Genomic DNA, 18,811 nt, shown 5'->3' with positions numbered 1-18,811 from the left:
GTTAAAGAACTCAATCTACCCTTACAAAAATCTATTTAATCCACAGATGGAATCCTGACAGGTACTAGTATTCTGAGTCAGAACAGACCTGAGCTAGAAATAATGGTAATTAAGGAATGACTCCATGCTGACCATAACAACAGAACTCCCAAATTGAAGTCTCAGCACCAGATGCAGTTTAATGTCATTCCCAGTTTTATTATACAGTTCCTGTATAAATGTTATTTATCCAAATGTCAGCCTTAAGTAAGCAAATTTGTGACTGAAAGCATTCCTTCTATGACCATCCTATTTTTTTAATACATAGTGTATTTAAGAATACATTAATAAGTGTACTTGTCATTATTATTGAATAGCTCCAGTTGAATTTACTTCAGTAGGTCTTTTGCATTTAGACTATTAATAGAATACTTAGGGGCTGTCTATAATTGGATATGTGATATCTAGAGCTAAAATACCTAGCATGTTCATTATATGCTGGACTGAATGTATTGTTTGCATTATATAATAAAAATTCTAGCTGTGGTGGCACATGTCTGTTGTGAGAGGGAATGCTGTCTTGATATATAAATGACTAAAATATGTTTCATTTTCAGAAACCTTAGTGTTTGTGAGTTTTAATTGCCTCATTCACCAGATGATGCAGCTATATACAGAAAATATTTATGGCTTGTAGTAATCATAACTTAATGTTTAATAATTGCTGTTGTTTAACTGGAAGTCAGTCTTCAGAAATTTTTCAGTGATTTTCATGCTGGCAGCCAGTGTTGGGAATTGCATACCTTGCTCAGTGTTAGGATTCAAAGAATTAAACAAATTTCATAATAAATGATAGCAATATGTTTCATAGTTTCTCAAACATTTTTTGTGTTTTAAAAATCTTATATATTTATTTTTATTTATAGATGTACCTGATATTACTGCATCAGAGGATGTGACATTAATTGAGAATCAAGCATCCATTGTAAACTGTTCTGCAAAAGGAAACCCTATCCCAGAAGTGAGGTTGGAATGTAGAAATCACAGTTTTCCTTCAAACTCCCCATTTACTTTTAATCGTAGAAATATCAGTGATGTTTTCTGTGTTGCCAATGCAAAGAGCACAAAGCATGGAAATCTGACATCTCGGAAAAAAATTAATATCCTGTTGAAATGTATGATAAGAATATACTACTATTATTACTAGTCCTACTCTTCCTCCTCTTCCTCCTCCCCTCCTCTTCCTCCTCCCCTCCTCTTCCTCCTCCCCTCCTCTTCCTCCTCCCCTCCTCTTCCTCCTCCCCTCCTCTTCCTCCTCCCCTCCTCTTCCTCCTCCCCTCCTCTTCCTCCTCCCCTCCTCTTCCTCCTCCCCTCCTCTTCCTCCTCCCCTCCTCTTCCTCCTCCCTCCTCTTCCTCCTCCCCTCCTCTTCCGCCTCCCCCTCTTCCTCTCCACTCCTCCCCACCCCTCCCCACCCCTCCTCCAGTAAGCTGACCAGTAAGCTGACCAGTAAGCTGACCAGTAAGCTGACACCTTGTTCACTGATTTTAGTACCTTCCAGAATCTAAGTCTTTTATTTCCTTTGCATAATTTCTCAGATTAAGTGGAAAATTGTGTCCTTGAACAAGCCCATCATATCACATTGCTTTAATCTACTCAGTTGAAAATGAGTACCAACTGACTCCTGGTGAAGATCCCCCATCTCTCTCTCTCTTCAGCTGTCACATCTTTCATGATCTACTGGGCTGGTAAGGTGTCTATGTCTACTCGAAATGTAGTTTACAGCATAAGATGGATAGAAAGTGCTTGTAAAGACATGAACATAATGTACATAGGGGAGACATCTAGGAGCATTGCGGAATGACTAAATAAATATCTGAGACAATATGATGACAAAAAACAGTCCTCCATACTCTACCAACATGCCAAAGACCACCATGGAGGCAACTTGAGTCAACCTGACATCCATATCTTATCCAAGCACCCAAAAGACCCAACACTCAGACAAATACGGGAGTGCATCCTTATAAATGAAATTTCCCCAATACTAAATAGGAAATACACATAATAGATATAGTATTTAAAATTTTGAGTGTAAAAAGCGCATTGTTCAATGAGCTTTTTCAATGAGCATTATTCAATGACACAGAAGTGTTTGAACATGGAGAAAAACAATGACGAGGACTACATCACATATGCTGGTAGAGTAAACAGGGAATGTGAGAAGTTTAAGCTGGATGAATTAACACCAGATATGTTCAGATGCTTGATTTTTTACACAAGGACTTACTACTGAAAAGGACACAGAAGCTAGAGCTAGAGTTCTCACAAAGCCGGAACAAAACCAAGATGAAACCCTACAGCAAATGTCAGAAGAATGTGAAAGGATAGTCAAATTAAGACAGAGCACAGAGGAAATTGAACATAAAGATTGTTTCCAAGTAAAGCAAGTGTGAAATAGTCAGAATAGAGATAATGTGTTTTCTAAAAAACAACAAAAATCAGGAAGTAAACCCATGTTTTGCATGTGGAGGTATACACTTGAGGAAAAATTTTCCATTTAAAACAGTGGAGTGCTTTCATAGGACATATAAAGACACACAGTAGAATGAAGATGATAAAGCATCAGAACAAAGAAAAAAGAATAAATAGTATGTCATTGAAAGAAATTGGTAATATAATGAAGAGGAATTCATGAAGGTGAAAATCAGAAATACAAGTGTTAAAATGCAGTTGACACTGGTAGTGACATTACCATTATAAACAAAAAAAAACTTGGAAATATGTTGGTAAGCTGAAATTAATGAAATCGGAAAAGGTGGCACATGGTGTTATGGGAAAAAGAATATATTTTTTTTAGTGAATTTGTATGTAGTGTAACATTTTGAGGTTAAACAAAAGAGGCAAAGATATATGTATTAAAAAGTTCACTCAGTTTATTCAGCACAGAGGGGATAGAACTATTCAAATTGTGGGCTATGCCCGCAAGTGTTCTGTGTAGAAATATTGTTGGGTCAGTCAAAGGTTCAAATGAGGCTGAAGGATTGAAACAAAAAATGAAAAAATTATTTCCAAATGTTTTTTTTGGAAGAACTGGGTTGTTGTACAAAAACAAGCTAAGATTGCTGTTAAACAAAGTGCAACAAGCTCAAATTGTTCCATGATTATGGATTTGGAATGAATAAAATCCTTCACAGAGTCTTGCTATGATACACTACATGAGAAAAAATATTCAGTGTCAGTCACAAGATCTGAAGTGTTACAAGACACATTCATGTATTACTATAACTATGTTATTTATAAATTTATTTTTAAAATGTGTACGGAACTGAAATTTTGTATTAATTTTTATTGTATATTTTAAACTGAAACTTTTCTAATTAAATTTTTTTTTAAAGATCCTCCTCAGGTAAACATTAATATTTCAGAGGGGATGTACAATGCTACAATAATTAATTGCACTGCATCTGATGGAAACCCAGAGATTTATGAATACAAACTGAAGCAAAAATGGGGAAATGCCACTAAGAATACTTATAATATGAATGTATTATCTATAAACAATCCTTCCTTCAGTAATACTGGTACATGGGAGTGTCATGTAAGCAATGAAGATTTTCATGTCAATAGATCATCAAGCTACAAAATTCCAGGCAAGTATTTTACTAAGCCACAATTAAAATTTTAAAATATGCTTAAAATTTTAATTGTTATTTTCAAAATGGTAGAATTTTTCAGTTATTTGGTCTATTTAATGACATTGTTGGACTTTGTTATTTTTTTATGTATATCAAAAATATTGATAATTTTTAACTATAATTTTCTGGAATGGTTTCATATGTAAATATAGTTTTAATAAATCCAATATCATCAAATTAAAAAAAGAAAAAAAAAAAAAGAAAGAAATAAAACAAACAAAAAAACTGAAGCTGTTTTTCAAGCATTCATTCTGTCATGAAATAGTTGCCTGTTTGAGTTTAATTATGTAATTTCTTATTTCTTATTATTTCAACTGTCTATTGTATATCTGTATAAAGATTGTATTCTAAATTAACCTATTAGGCAAGAATATAAAATATTTATTTTTATTCCAAATTATAAAGATATAGATTTGGAGATAGTTTACTTTTTGGCAAATAGAAGACTTATTTTCTAAGTGTAGTAATATGGGTGTTCTAAATTTATATCACGTTATTTTTATCAGTTTTTGAAGGCAAAACAATGTCTATATCCTGCTTAGACTTTCATGAAGGTCACTTTGTAACATAAAGGGCTGGTTTTCAGAGGATTTACTTTTATAGATCTTTTATTGGTGACTACTTCAAAGGTCTTGAGATTTAAAGTAATGTAAGAAATGAATCAACATTATTGGTATAATCTTAGAAATATTGACTATGAGACCAATAGGCTGTTTCTGGGTAGCATTGGAGTCTTTATTGGAGATGATGCACATAATTGCATATTCCATCATTCTAGATTAAATGATCTCTGAGAAGGAGAAATTTAAAAATTTGTAAGGAATTAGTCAATTTGAAATAATAATTTCAAGGCAATGTCTTGGACAATATCAGATAGTGGTAATTACTTTTTAAATTACATAAGTTTCAGAATCTTTGAAGTGATATCTAGTACAGGTTATATAAAATCAGATACTTTGAAAAACTTTCCTTTTTATGTTACACAGTAACTGCTTATATTTGACTACATCTATAAAAATAATCAGTAAGCTATGTTATCTGCTTTTAGACATCACTTGAAACTGTAAAGTTGACTTGCTGGTTTTAAGTGACCAAAGGTTTTTTGCACTTAAAAGCTATAGAGGTGACATCTTCAGTAATGAGTAGAGTTGAAAAAAAGGAACTGATTGAATGTTTGTTATGTGTAGAAAGTTAAATTGGATTCAATTTTGGTAGCAAATATACATATGTTCATATTATTGGGTTGGTAAAAGAGTGGTGGAAAAGACTCTGACAAGTTGCTGGTTGTCTAATTAGCAAGAATCTGTGTAATTGTAATTAAGAGAGATAAAAACTTATATTGAATAAATGTATATTTTACTCTTTTATCAATCTTGATATTGAAGTCTCATATGTGTGATAGAATTTTCTTCAAGTGTTATATTATTGTTTGTATTGTAGTAGAACAAATTCTTGTAAAGCACTCAGTGGTTGTTAATTTATATGATTTAGTGGTGTGTGAAATTGAGAGGATGTTACACATGAATCAAAATTGTGTTTGGCATTTGACAGGTTATTCAGATCTTTTACATAATTATTACTACAGACTGGTGAAATAGAATTTAGAGAAATACAGGGAGTTGCGTGATTTGAGCATATGGAATGTGGTGAAACAATGTTAGAGGATCCTGTGGGATTATGCACTGTGGTTGTTTTGTAAAGGTTGTATTTGAATGAGATGATGAACTGAAATTTGTTTAGGAACTAGGGATTCTAATTTGGAGCTGAAGTTGTACAGATGTTTGTAATTATCAATGTTTTAACCTTAAATACTAATCAGATAAAACTGAAAGCGCGTAAGTAAATTTCTGTTATCAAATTATATTGTTTACATTTTATTAGTCCATCTTTTTTAAAAAACAAACAAACTTAAGAATAATCTATTCAAAATTTATAATGTTTAATATTGGCAGAAAATATTTAATTTCTAATATTTTATTATTTTTTTCACCAGTGAAACCTATTTTCAGTTCAGTATTCAATGATCCTAAGAGAAATGTTTCAAATGGAGAAACTGTAATTTTCAAACAGTGTTTTTATTCACATCCAAAATCTGATGTAAAATGGCAAAAAAACGAGGAATCAATTGACTCAGACAAATATTCAACAACTGATTATTTATCAAGTGAATTTCCTTTCAAAGGAAGCTGTACTAGTTTAAAGATAGAAGACATCAAAGGTAATGATTTTGGTATATATGTCTTAACAGTAGAAAACCCCATAGGGAAAGAAGTGACTATTTTTACCTTGAGATCTGAAGGTAAGTTGTTACATGTTTGTAATTATTCTTTAATCACTTAAAATATTGTTTCATGTTATATAGAATATTAGTTTTGTTTTTTGTTTAGTGTTTACATTTGGATGTAATAATAATAGTCCCTTAATGAATATACTAGGAAATTGCTAGAGGCAAACTTTCATTGAAAAACCATTCCTTTAACTTTAGTAATCAGGTTTTCAAGTTACCTACTTTAATTGTTTATTAAGCAAAAGATAACTAAATAAGAATGGAAATGACATGAATGGGATAAAACTTTCTACTGAAATATGGAAAGAGTGAACTGTTACATATAAATACTGAAATAATACTTCTTTTTGACCTTTTACTGGTCCAAATTAGTTAAATCTATTTAGTTATTTTACTTATAAGATTCCAAATAGCTCCTTCAAGAATATTTAATAAATCTGTTAATTGTACACACATTTTACAACTGAATATTTGAATTGATGTAATATAGCAAGTTAAATGATGACAAAGCAAACATGAGGTGGAAAAATTGCAAAAATTGTATCAGAACTACCTTGAGACAAGATACCACTGCAAGTTAGACACAATTGTTTTAGAGTAGATTGCTTGAAGATGATGGTTCATCTGTGGTTTTCATTAGTTAAAGAACAAAAGTCTAGAGCAGAGTTGAGGGAACTTTTCAATATGGGGTGGGGTGAGTTGAAATGTAAAGAATCTGTGGAGCACATTTGTATGCTATATATATATATATATATATATATATATATATATATTAAATTACTAATCGAAATTGAACCAAATTTGATGAATGGCACCCATGCCAACCTTCCCTCATTGGACACTAAACTCAGCTTGTGAAGACCTGTTGGGGCAAGTAAGATCGAAACTGAACCAAATTTGATGACTGGCACCCATGCCAGTGAAGCACTAACAGCACCATCCGAGTGGGATCACTGCCAGAGCAGCGGTCTGCGCGATCATTTCCAGCTTTGCCTTACTGGCATTTGTGCCGGTGGCACGTGAACAAAGCATTGGACTGACTCCTGTGCAAGTGGCACGAAAAAATCACCATTTGAGCGTGGCCATTGCCAGTACCGCTGGACTGGCCCTCATGCCGGTGGAATGTAAAAAGCACCCACTACACTCTCAGAGTGGTTGGCGTTAGGAAGGGCATCCAGCTGTAGAAACTCTGCTAGATTAGATTGGAGTCTGGTGTAGCCATCCGGTTCGCTAGTCCCCAGTCAAATCGTCCAACCCATGCTAGCATGGAAAGCGGACTTTAAATGATGATGATGATGATGATGATGATATTTAATTTTGCTTTTCATATGAATTTTTGTAGGCTCTGTCATTGAGTAATTTAAAATCTGAACACTGAGGAGGGGTTCTCCAGCCCCAATCTAGACTATAATTATAAAATATACTCTGATTTTTACAGGGAAATAATATTATGTAGAATGGAAGAAATTTAAACTGTTCTCTGGCTTGAATAAATTGAAGCTGTCATGTTGACTTTTAGGCCTTTAGTCTACAGATCTTTCTTTTAAATGTGAAATATTCGTCACAATTATTCAACAAACTCTGCTATAAGACCTTAGCCAATTTTCTCAAAAATAGTTCTGAAATCATGTCTTAAAATTCAATAACTATAATGATTAGAATAGAAGGTGCTAATAATAGGACCCTAGCAAACAACTATATGTATGTAAAATTCCAACATGTAACTCCACTTTTCCTAGTAAAAATCATCACAACATTATGAGGGTTTGAAATCAGTATTTTAATCCAACAAACCTATTAGTTTTTCTGTACAATCACAGCTTATAATGCTGAACTATTCAATGCTGCATTATATAATTGCAGTTAAATCTGTGCAATCACGGAGAAGAGTAATTTGAAAAGAATCAGTCAAACATCATAATGCATAATAAAGTCTGAAACATTTCTCAACAAATTTATAAAATCAGCACAGATATTTCTTTAATTGCAAGGATGTAAGTTGGCTTTGGTTTCAATATTCCTTGATATTTTTTGACTGGCTTAATGTAGTTCAGAGGACATAAATACTATTTCTCTTTTAAATATCCCAACTCTAGATAAGTATTTTTAATACAAAATTATTTCTAGAGAGAACTATGACTGGGGGTAGGAATACTTGAGCACGGGTGAGTAGTTACATACTGTATACAGATAAAGTTGAGATGTATGTATCTGACTTGCTCATCATTGGGAAGGAACATTTTAAATGCTTTTTTTTCAAAGCAATGGGCTTTGTAAAGATGTAATTAGTGCTACTAACATGGAGAGAATGATAAGGTTTTTGTAGACAATAAGACACTTGTGACACCACTTAACTTCTACATGCTTCATTAACTGATGTGAAGATTGGTTGCTTCTTCAGTTTGTTTTTGTTCTCGTGGCTATGACCATGCTGGTACAGCATGTTACTGAGAATAAATACAGATGTGTTTGTTAGTGACAAGGCAGAGGATTTTATTATAAATGCTCCTCTATGCTGATGACCTGGCCCTCATAGCAGAATCACTACTGGACCTAGAAAAGAAATTTAGGGTGTGGAAGCAAGGTTTAGAATCAAAAGGCCTTAGAGTCAATGTAGCAAAGACCAAAGTCTTAGTAAGTAGGAAAGCGAACCTGTCACACATCCCCTCAGGTAGGTGGCCCTGCGTGATCTGTAGAAAAGCTGTAGGTAGAAACTACATAAGATGTACCCAGTGTAAGCTATGGACACATAAGGGATGCAGCAACATAAAAGGAAGATTAACCGAGAAGATAGCTTTCATGTGTGGCAGATGCACAGGGGCAATAAACAACACAAATGCTCAGAAAACAGCTTCCATCACACTCCAGGAGGAGAAACTAGAAGTAGTTGATAGCTTCCGCTACCTAGGTGACCAAGTTAGTAGTGGGGTGAATGCTCAGAGAGTGTTATCACTAGAATAAGAATAGTCTGGGCAAAGTTCAGAAAGCTTCTACCCCTACTGGTGACAAAGGGCTTCTCGCTCAGAGTGAAAGGTTTATTGTATGATGCATGTGTGCGAACTGCCATGTTTCACGGCAGTGAAACATGGGCCATGACTGTGGAGGACATGCATAGGCTCGAAAGAAATGAAGCTAGCATGGATGTGTAATGTCAGTGTGCACACACGACTGACTGTAAGCGCCCTGAGAGAAATGTTGGACATAACAAGCATTGGATGTGGCGTGCAAGAGAGACGTTTGTGCTGGTATGGTCATGTACTAAGGATGGATGAGGAGAGATGTGTGAAGAAGTGCTACTCCCAAAGTTGAAGGAATTCGGGGTAGAGGTAGACCTTGAAAAATATGGGATGAGGTGGTCAAGCTTGACCTTCAAACGTTGGGCCTCACAGAGGCAATGATGAAAGACAGAGACTGCTGGAGATATGCTGTGACTGCGAAGACCTGACAAATAAAGTGAGTTCACGGCTGTATCCTACACCAGTTTCACAAAACCAGCCCCAGCCCATTCAAAAGTACCTTGGACCGTAGGGCGACCTGCTGTGCTTACCTTGGATCGTAGGGTGGCCTGCTGTGCTTGAGAAGACCTATTGTGTCAAGTACATCAACATCAAAATGAAAATCAAATGGAAATTGTAGTTGTGATACCTATGCAGGTGGCATGTAAAAAGCACCATCCAAACGTGGCGGATGCCAGCGCCACCATTGACTGACTTCTGAGCTGGTGGCACATAAAAAGCACCAGCCGATCGTGACCGTTGCCAGTCTCCTCTGGTCCCTGTGCCTGTGGCACGTAAAAAGCACTCACTATACTCATGGAGTAGTTGGCATTAGAAAAGGCATCCAGCTGTAGAAGTACTGCCAGATCAGACTGGTGCCTGGTGCAGCCTCCTGGCTTCCCAGACCCCGGTCAAACCAGTCAAACCGTCCAACCCATGCTAGCATGGAAAACGGACGTTAAACGATGATGATGATGATATTATGAAGAGAATAAAATATGACAGTTAAAATGAATTTTGTATAGTTTCTACACTGTAGTTCCTAAAGTCAATAATTTTCTATGACCCCTTTTGTAATATTTTCCAATAGGGATCACTTTACATTTGACCTTTTTCTTGATTAAATATTTCTTGGTTTTTGCTTTGTAATGAATGTTTATTGTGCTTTTATACTTATAGTTTATTGTATAAAATGTTTATGAACATTTTATATTTTAATAAATAATTCAAAAGTATAAGATAACTTTTTAACCCTTTCAGAATTATACCTTCAACTATAGATGAGGGGCCACTGTTTTAAATATTGCTTATCAAAAAAGAAAGACCTGAGAATTTTCACAGTGTAATAAATTGTTGGACATTCTAATAGACAATTTACACTACATGTTTTAAATTACATCTCATGGATGCTTTGGGATTCTTCATCAATTATTTTTCTTGGGTCTTAGAGGGTTTCAGGTCTTTTAACATTAGATTCCTTCACCTAGTTAACCCAGTCATGGTTGATCACCTCTCAGATTATATATATCCCAGTAGCAACAAATCACCAGTTTACTATCTTTGTCCAAATCCATCTTGTGACCTGTGTAGTTTCAGTAATAGAATTTATTGTTCTCCTCTTTGCTGCACCTGTAATTTCAAGCCCAGTGACTTCCTTGCAGAATAATTGCCCCAAAAAACCTCAGCAGCTTACTTGCATTGCTTCACATTGTGCCTACCAGTCCTGGTTTCTGCACAGCTCTGTCAGCTCTTTGCAAGCTTTCTTTCATGAGCCTCCTTCATGTGTTCTTCTCAGGGCTTAGTCAGTTCCCACATAATTGCCTGTTTGATAGAATTGGTATGATGTGCTCTAAAAAATTTAACTGTTCCATGGAATCCACTCTCAGGCAGCCTGTTTTGGGCTCTGGAAAGTAGGCATAGTGATTGATGTTTCAGTGAACTGGGACTCTCTCCATCTTCATTGATGGTACTTGGTGGTACTTGCTGGACTCAGTGGATGTTGTTATCACCTCTGTGACCACCTTGAATACTTGATCATGTCACCAACACTAGTAGCCATCAGCTAAGTCTTTGAAGCAGCTCTGTGGAGAGGTTGAAGGGATCCTCTTTCAGTACACAAGAAACAGAAAGGCACTTCACTCATGCCCCATGTGTAAACATTTCTGGGATTTGTTGAAGTGTCATAAGAAACCCAGTCAATTAGTTGAATTGTGGTGATGGGATAGTACAGCAAATGAAGTGATAAGGAGTTAATGTGTACCCTACTAAGAAGGGAATTAATATATAATAGAATAAATTATTGTTTAATTTTTTATAACTACACAAAAAGATCATATGTGCCTCCAATAATTTCATTTTTATATATTTTATTTTATTAAAAAATTAATAAAATAATCTTTTGCTTTAATTAGATTCTAGATTAAGTTTTGCAGGTGGGATAAAGTTTAAGATTAGATTTGGGTTTTAATTTTTTAATACTCAAAGGAGAAAGAGTAAGGGTTAGGAGGTTGTTAGAATAATGGTTACTATTAGAATTCTATGGACAAGGCAAGTGTTTATGATTTGGGTTAATTCTTAATCCACAAAATAATTTTATTTTCTAAGATCTTTAACAATATCATCATTGCAAAAAATAAGATTCATGGTGACAGTATTCATTTAGTAACATTCAATAGATATTTCAAAAGCATGATTTCTTATATTGCTAAATGAATTATAATAAAATAAAATAAAATTAATTATTACATAAAATATTTTGAGAAATACACTTGAAAAATTCAAGAAAATATTGATGTATCTCACAATAAAATGAAAATCAATATAAAATCTATTGGAAGCATACAATTCATACAATTATATCATCTGGTGTACCACAGGAATCTGTTTTTGGTCCCCTTTTGTTAGTTGCATACATTAATGACATAGATGCCAATTTAAAGAATGCCACAGTGCTGAAACATGCAGATGATATTAAGCTGTACCTTGAGATAAAAAGGACAGATCCTGAACACTATAGTTCTTTCCTGCAATCAGACCTGGACACAATGCAACAATGGATCATAGACTGGCAACTCAAGCTGGCTGTGGACAAGTATACCACCATGCATTTTGGGAGGAAAACCCCAGCGTCCACATACTCTCTCCACAACATTAATATCAAGAAGTCTTCTTGTGAACATGACCTGGGCATTACTGTCAGCAGTGATTTGCACTGGACAAATTACATCTCTAAAATTGTCAAGAAGGCCAAGGGTGTCTTGGCATCACTTAGCAAGACCTTTGTCAGCTGCTGCCCAGCCATCTATTCAAGGCCATGGTGCAGCCATATTTGGAATTTGCATCACCAGTCTGGAACTTCTGTCTTGCTCAGGACATTGACTTCCTGGAAACTGTTCAGAGATGTGCAACCAAGTGAATATTCTCCATCAGGCATCTACCATACTCTGAATGCCTTGCTTCCCTGGGCATAGATACATTGAAGCTTCGACGTTTGGCAACTGACTTGGAAAACACCTACAAAATTATTAAGCATTGTGCCAATAGCCACCTTGAGTACTTTTTTGAGCTCCATGTGTCTAACACATGTGGGCATGCCTCCAAAGTCAGAAAACAGCACAGCTCCTATGACTTTTAGAAACATTTTTTACACTCAGAGTTGTTGAAGCATGAAACAAACTACCTGCATCAGTTGTTAATTGCTGAGACATTGCATCCTTTAAAACCTGCATGCTTCCTGAAATTTGCCAACACTATACCTGATATCCCCACCTCCATACACATGCACACATGTATAACATGACTTATACACTGTTTACTTTCCTGGCTTTTGTACATAATTCTATGTACTGTACATGCACCTTTGATGAGTTGTAGTACATCTGAGCACTATATACAATAATTTCATTATTATTATTATTAATAATAACGTATACCAGAGATGATAATTCTATTAATATGGGGAGAATTAAAGAGCAGGAATTGGCTGTGTTTGATAAACCTCAAAAGTTGTACAACATCATACCAACATCACACAGGCAAGATGTGGATTCTATACTGTGAAATGTATGCCCTCACTTTGTGCACAGTAATGCAATTTGATTATTGCATGTCAAGAAATCAGGGCCTTAGGTGCACAAAACTGCATTCAGACAGTAGAAACATAGACAATGATTAATTCAGTATCCTTAGGGTTTCATTTGGCTTGTTAGATGTAGTAGATAAGTAGTTAAAATGATTAGTGCAAGAAGTAGAACTCGTGATTGAATTGTAGCTAGGGCTGGAATAGATTACAAGAAGTGCTAAAATTTTCTTCCCTTATTAAAAATGAAAAGAATTTGCAGCTTCATATGAAAGGTAGATGGCATGGTGCATTTGTGAGGAGTTGAAATGATGCATGAAAGAACGATATGAATATTGGTTAGGAATGGAATTAACACCATTTGTTGGATGTGCAATACTAACATGTATCACTGACTGAGTTGAAGCTGAGAAATTGATTTTTTTCAGTGGATGTATAATGAAAAGGCATTTTTGTTGGATTAAATGTGTGGTAGAGAGAAATGGATGTGGAATGAAATGATGGTATAATAAGGACACACTGCAGAAAAACTATAAACTTTGAAGTATGACCTGAAAACTCTGAAGCTTATTAATACATTACTATAATGTACTATAGAACATATTCATAGTGCTTTTAGCTAACACTTTGTGTTACAATGATTGTAAACAAACTGTCTGTACAATATCTGTGCTGATATAAAAAGGGTGTACAACTGTGTGTGCATTTTTATTGTTTTTGAAGTCTTCAGCAGCAACTGTGTACCCCAGTATCTACTGACCATACAATATAGGACAGATAATTAGTGAAAAATTCTTCATAGCCCTTTATCTTTTTAATATATTAATGCAGGGTCTTTTTAATATATCTTTTCAGAAATTACAGAAGACTTTTTGGTAACAACTATTTGTTGTACTGTAGGAAGTGTATTATTATTATTAATAACTTTGAGGCTTCTTGCTTATAAATTCCACAAAATAAGAGGTTGGTATGTTTTACACATTATTAAGATTTGTTAACTACATTGAGATACATATTCTTCAAACTCTCCTGGTTAAATATATGTTGGAATTTGTGTATATATATATAGATATATATATATATATATGTGTGTGTGTGTGTGTGCGTGTATGTGTGTGTGCGTGCATGTGTGTGAAGAATATACACCCTGCAGATTGTGACATATAACCAGAGTTCAGACTCAGTAGTGGGTCCCACTCCTATATCCAGTGCAATATGATGTGGAGTATCAAAGTAGGTGTGTAGACAATAAGCCATCTAATAGTATTAAAAAAAATATAGAAAACATAAAATTTGATGCTTTATAAGCATTTACGTATTTCAGCAAATTATCATCAGAGTTACATAATTGCTGTTGAAACATTATATAATTTTGTTAATTCACCTCTTTGGTTTTCAGCGAAAAATACAATGAGTGGTATTAAATGCTCAATAAATATTCTCAGTATGGAAATTATGAACAACATTGCTCGTGGCACAATGTAATTGGAGGTAAACAAACAGACAAACCATAGTGGTTTGAGGCCACACCTCTCATATCTCTGTAGATGCAACCAAGAAAATTATATAAATATCAACAACAATAACAATGTCAATAGAAATAGCAGAGATGGTAGCCACAGTTTCAGCATTTTGGTCATAAATCAGAGTCAAACACCCTGCAGATACTTAAATGTCAAGTTTTACAATAACAGTTGTCAATAACACTGGACAACAAAGATTTTTCTACTGGAGTAAAAGCATGTGTTTCAGACTAAATCGAGTATGCTGATTCTGAATCTGCACTCAGAATTGTTCTAGCACATCAGGATTTGAGTTATGTGCATGCACAAGATTATAACTATACTTTCAGCTAGATATAGGCTGTATTATAAAATTTGCTCAAATGAAAGCGGTCTTAATTCAGAATTAAAGAAATAACAGCAATAAAACAAACAAGGAGAAAGTTTATTATTTAGTTTAGCAACAGATGGTGCTGATGTATTGTGTGCAATGCCAAATACATAAATTTGTTCTTGGTAACTCAGTGTTGTTTGTGCTTCTGTCACATGTGGTATGTGTATCTATTGCTCTGAGTGATTACTGTTTTAACTGTGTTCATTGTGTTAGATCATGAATAGGAGAGGCTGTGTAAATCCCCAGACAACTTTTGTTGTGTCTATGGAAAATTTGCTCCATGAGACCAGTGGAGGAACATTGCTACCAAATTAAAAACTACCTTTAAATATTTCGGGTGTAAAGTTGGGGATCAAGACAAGAGGTGGGTACCTCCCATATGCTGCACCATGTGTTACTCAGGGCTTACACAGTGGCTGAATGGAAAATAGAAGGAAATGCCTTTTGCTGTACCAATGGTATGACATGAGTGAACCAATCATGTCTCTGATTATTACTTTTGTATGACCAATATTAGTGGTTTCTCAAAGAAGACCAAAGCAAAAATTGTGTATGCAGATTTTGAGTCGGCTCTAAAATCGGTCCCACATGACTTCATCTAATGTGATGCTTAAAATGGAACAGCTCTTGAATATATGATCAAAGATCAGTATTATATAATGTGCTGATAAGCCTGATGGTAATTAAAAAAAGCCAAATGTTTGAGTGATGATTTAGAGTAAAAAAAAAGTAAAGTTTCTAACGAAAAATCTTTTCTGATTAGTAAAAACTGATATAAAAGGTTTAAGAAGTGTTTGAATCTACACATTAAAAAATGATTAGTGAAGCTGCCAGTATTGATACAGTGGTTGCTATAAATTATCATGAACAGCTGTAAAAAAAACAAAAATATGAAAAAAGGGAAAAAGATGGAAAGAATGTCATGATATCTAAAGTGGGGTTATACTCGGAATAATATACAATGTTGATGAAACTGAGCTTTTCTGGAAACTCCATGCCCTACAAAAAGAAAATTCAGCACAAGAATTTAAAGCTTCTGAAAATCATCCTATGCTTCTTTGAGGAAATGTCATGGGTAATACAAGATTAAAGCCCTCATTCATGCATCACTTGAAAAATTCAAGGGATTGCAAGAGTTATCCAAATTTAATTTACTTCTGCTCTGGCATCCAAGTAAGGAGGGATGAATGACTAAGAGGCCTTTTGAAGTATGGTTTACAAACATGTTTTGTCTTACTGTAGAAAGGCACTGTGACAGACAATATTTTCAACAAAGCATTGCTTTTTTTAGTCACTACCTCAAGTCACCTACTGAACTTAAATGGGGTTTCTGATAAGATAAGAGTAGAATATATCCCCAAGAACACAACTTCTTTGCTCCAGTCATTAAAGTATGATAGCTGATTTCAAAGCATATTATCTGCAAGGAACTTTCAAGCAACTTATGAAAGCAACAAAAAGGCTAAACCAACAATTAGAAACTTCTGGAAGAAGTTTGACATAATGGATACTATGGATAATATATCTGAGTCATGGGATGAAGTAAAGTGCATAACCTTGAATGGTGCTTAGAAAAAAAAAAGATAGCCAAACTTCATCTGTTTAAAAGTGTCCTACAAACAGAACATCTACAAATTTGGAAACATATTCTAACATTTGCAAATGATTTCATACTAGATGATACGGTTAAGTTGCAAGTATCCCATAGGGAAAGTTTATTTAACAAGGTGCTAATACTCTGAGTACAAAAGCAATCTTGGGCTTCATCACAGTCTCTAGAACTCCTAGTTTACATTCAGCCCCACATTAAAGATATGAGGGGGCTTGAGATGTTCTTCATTGCTGATTATGCCAGAGAAATCATGTGGACAGGAATCTTGCTTTTCATGTCCCTAGAAACATCATGTTGGCTAACTTCTAACCATCTGTTATTTTGCTTGTTGTGTGCTTTGTTTTACCAAAAGTGTTTGCATCTGAAAAAAACCCAAACCATGTTTGAATCCAAGATATGCTTTAACTTGTTTAAAAGTTCCTTACTTCTCTTCATGTGGTTCTCTTAGGATTTCTGAGTGAGCAGCTGTCCTGTCTGCATCTTGTAATGAAGGTCTTCATTCTCACAAGTTTTCATAATTTTATCAATGCTGTACAATCTCACATATCCCAATGGTGGGGTCTTCCTCAAGGAACTGCTTAACTTTCTGGGTGAAATCAGCACTTCTCACCCTTTGTTTACTACAATTATGAGTTTCCCAAAGTAGCCATAGTGTTAATGTCAGAGTTACTATCCTCTGACTATTTCCTTACCCTCTGGACCATGTGCAGTGATAGCTTTAGGTAGTCAGCCTTGGTATTCATGCCAACACAGTATTCATGCCAGCACAGACTGCAGACACCACCACCTTCTTTTTCCACTCCTCAGGCCACTTGTATTCATTTAATCGATCTGGGTTTGTTATTTCTTTGAAGTCATACATAAACAATATTAGTTTACACCATAACTTTCAAAATAGTATTTGATTTTTGGTTTAAACAGAGACACTAATTTAAAATACACATGCTGTACTTCGATAAAACTTTGAAAATGTTAAATTCCATTGCATATCTTTACCATTGTCTCAAAATTATTAATCTTTATTAATAATCCAGTCTATAAAATATTCCCATTTTATATCTAATTTCTTGAATATGTGGAAAATAGTCAATATTGATAGTACACACCATAATTTCAGAACAGTTTGAAACTTGAAAGAATGCAAGTAACCTTAAATAATATCAATCTCTAACATTTTTCTATTAATTGGTGTATGTGTATGAGTATGAATGTGTTTGTGATTCTAGCTCCTTAGTATTTACTTTGGTAGTATCAGTACACTACTAACATAGTTTTTAAAAAAAATCTTATTTATAACCATGTTATCTATTCTTTGTATTAATTTCTTAAAGATATGGACACTGCTTGTATGAATGGTTCGGAGAAAACTGATGGCAAGCATATAAGCATTTCTTTAATAAATTACATTCATTAAAGCACAAGTTTATTCTTTTATTGATTTCAGCCCAAGGCTATAGCCATTCTGAAATTCTGATATTATACAGTACACTATTTTTGTTTCTAAATACACATTTATACATAAAATATACATTACAATATATTTCAATATTATTTTTATACTACTTTTGTGCAACAGTAAAATAGTTAAAACATACTCTCCAAGCAGATAATTCTGCTCAAATATTATTTAATTTCTTGAATCAGTGGAAGATCATTATATTGTTGTTCAAAACATGTTGCATACATATATTTTTGTATAAAATCATCTTCATTTAATGTCCATTTTCTGTGTTGGCATGGGTTGGACAGTTTGACAGGAGCTGGCCAGCTGAAGAGCTTCCCAGGCTCCAAATGTCTGTTTTGACAAGGCTTCCAAGGCTTGATGCACTTCTTAATGTCAACCACTTTCCAGAGTCTATTGGGTGCTATTCATGTAGCACTAGCACAAGCTCTTTTTACTTGGCACCAACACAAGTGCTTTTTACAACATCAGCACAGGTGCTTTTTATGTGGCATCAGCACTGGCACTAGCACCTGTGGAATCACCAAGTAGCTTGCAAGTCAAAGATCTTTCAGCTGAGAGAGGGAGTAGAACCAAAAGAATTGGTTGTATCTGAGGCAAGAGGTAAGAGTGTGATAGAGGGACAGAGATATCTCTATCTCTACTAAGAGTAGATATTTGGCTACCCCAGTAGGACAAGAAGGAGAGGAAGGTGGGAAAGAGTTAAAGAGAAAGACTGAGACACAGTCAGAGAGAGAGAGAGAGAGAGAGAGAGAGAGAGAGAGAGAGAGAGAGAGAGAGAGAGAGTTTTCACATGGTACAGTGA

At 34.6% G+C, this 18,811-nt stretch overlaps 1 protein-coding gene across 6 annotated transcripts in view; it reads left to right on the top strand.

Annotated features, from left to right (window-relative positions):
- The window catches only part of LOC106869178 (uncharacterized), a 103,974-nt gene that overhangs the window by 50,078 nt on the left and 35,085 nt on the right, over positions 1 to 18,811 (top strand). For 5 of the 6 annotated variants that reach the window (XM_052968288.2, XM_089352717.1, XM_052968286.2 and 2 more), the window contains 4 exons: positions 906 to 1,154; positions 3,376 to 3,630; positions 5,669 to 5,974; positions 13,892 to 13,999. In XM_052968288.2, the coding sequence (XP_052824248.2) occupies positions 906 to 1,154; positions 3,376 to 3,630; positions 5,669 to 5,974; positions 13,892 to 13,999 (918 nt within the window). Of the gene's footprint in view, positions 1 to 905; positions 1,155 to 3,375; positions 3,631 to 5,668; positions 5,975 to 13,891; positions 14,000 to 17,875; positions 18,009 to 18,811 lie in introns of those variants that run through there. The other variant, XM_089352719.1, reaches the window with a different exon arrangement.

The sequence above is a fragment of the Octopus bimaculoides genome, chromosome 5 (genome assembly GCF_046866305.1).
Source record: "Octopus bimaculoides isolate indiv1 chromosome 5, ASM4686630v1, whole genome shotgun sequence".
NCBI lineage: Eukaryota > Metazoa > Mollusca > Cephalopoda > Octopoda > Octopodidae > Octopus > Octopus bimaculoides.
Note: the sequence above shows the minus strand (reverse complement) of the source record. Positions and strands in the feature narration are given on the sequence as shown.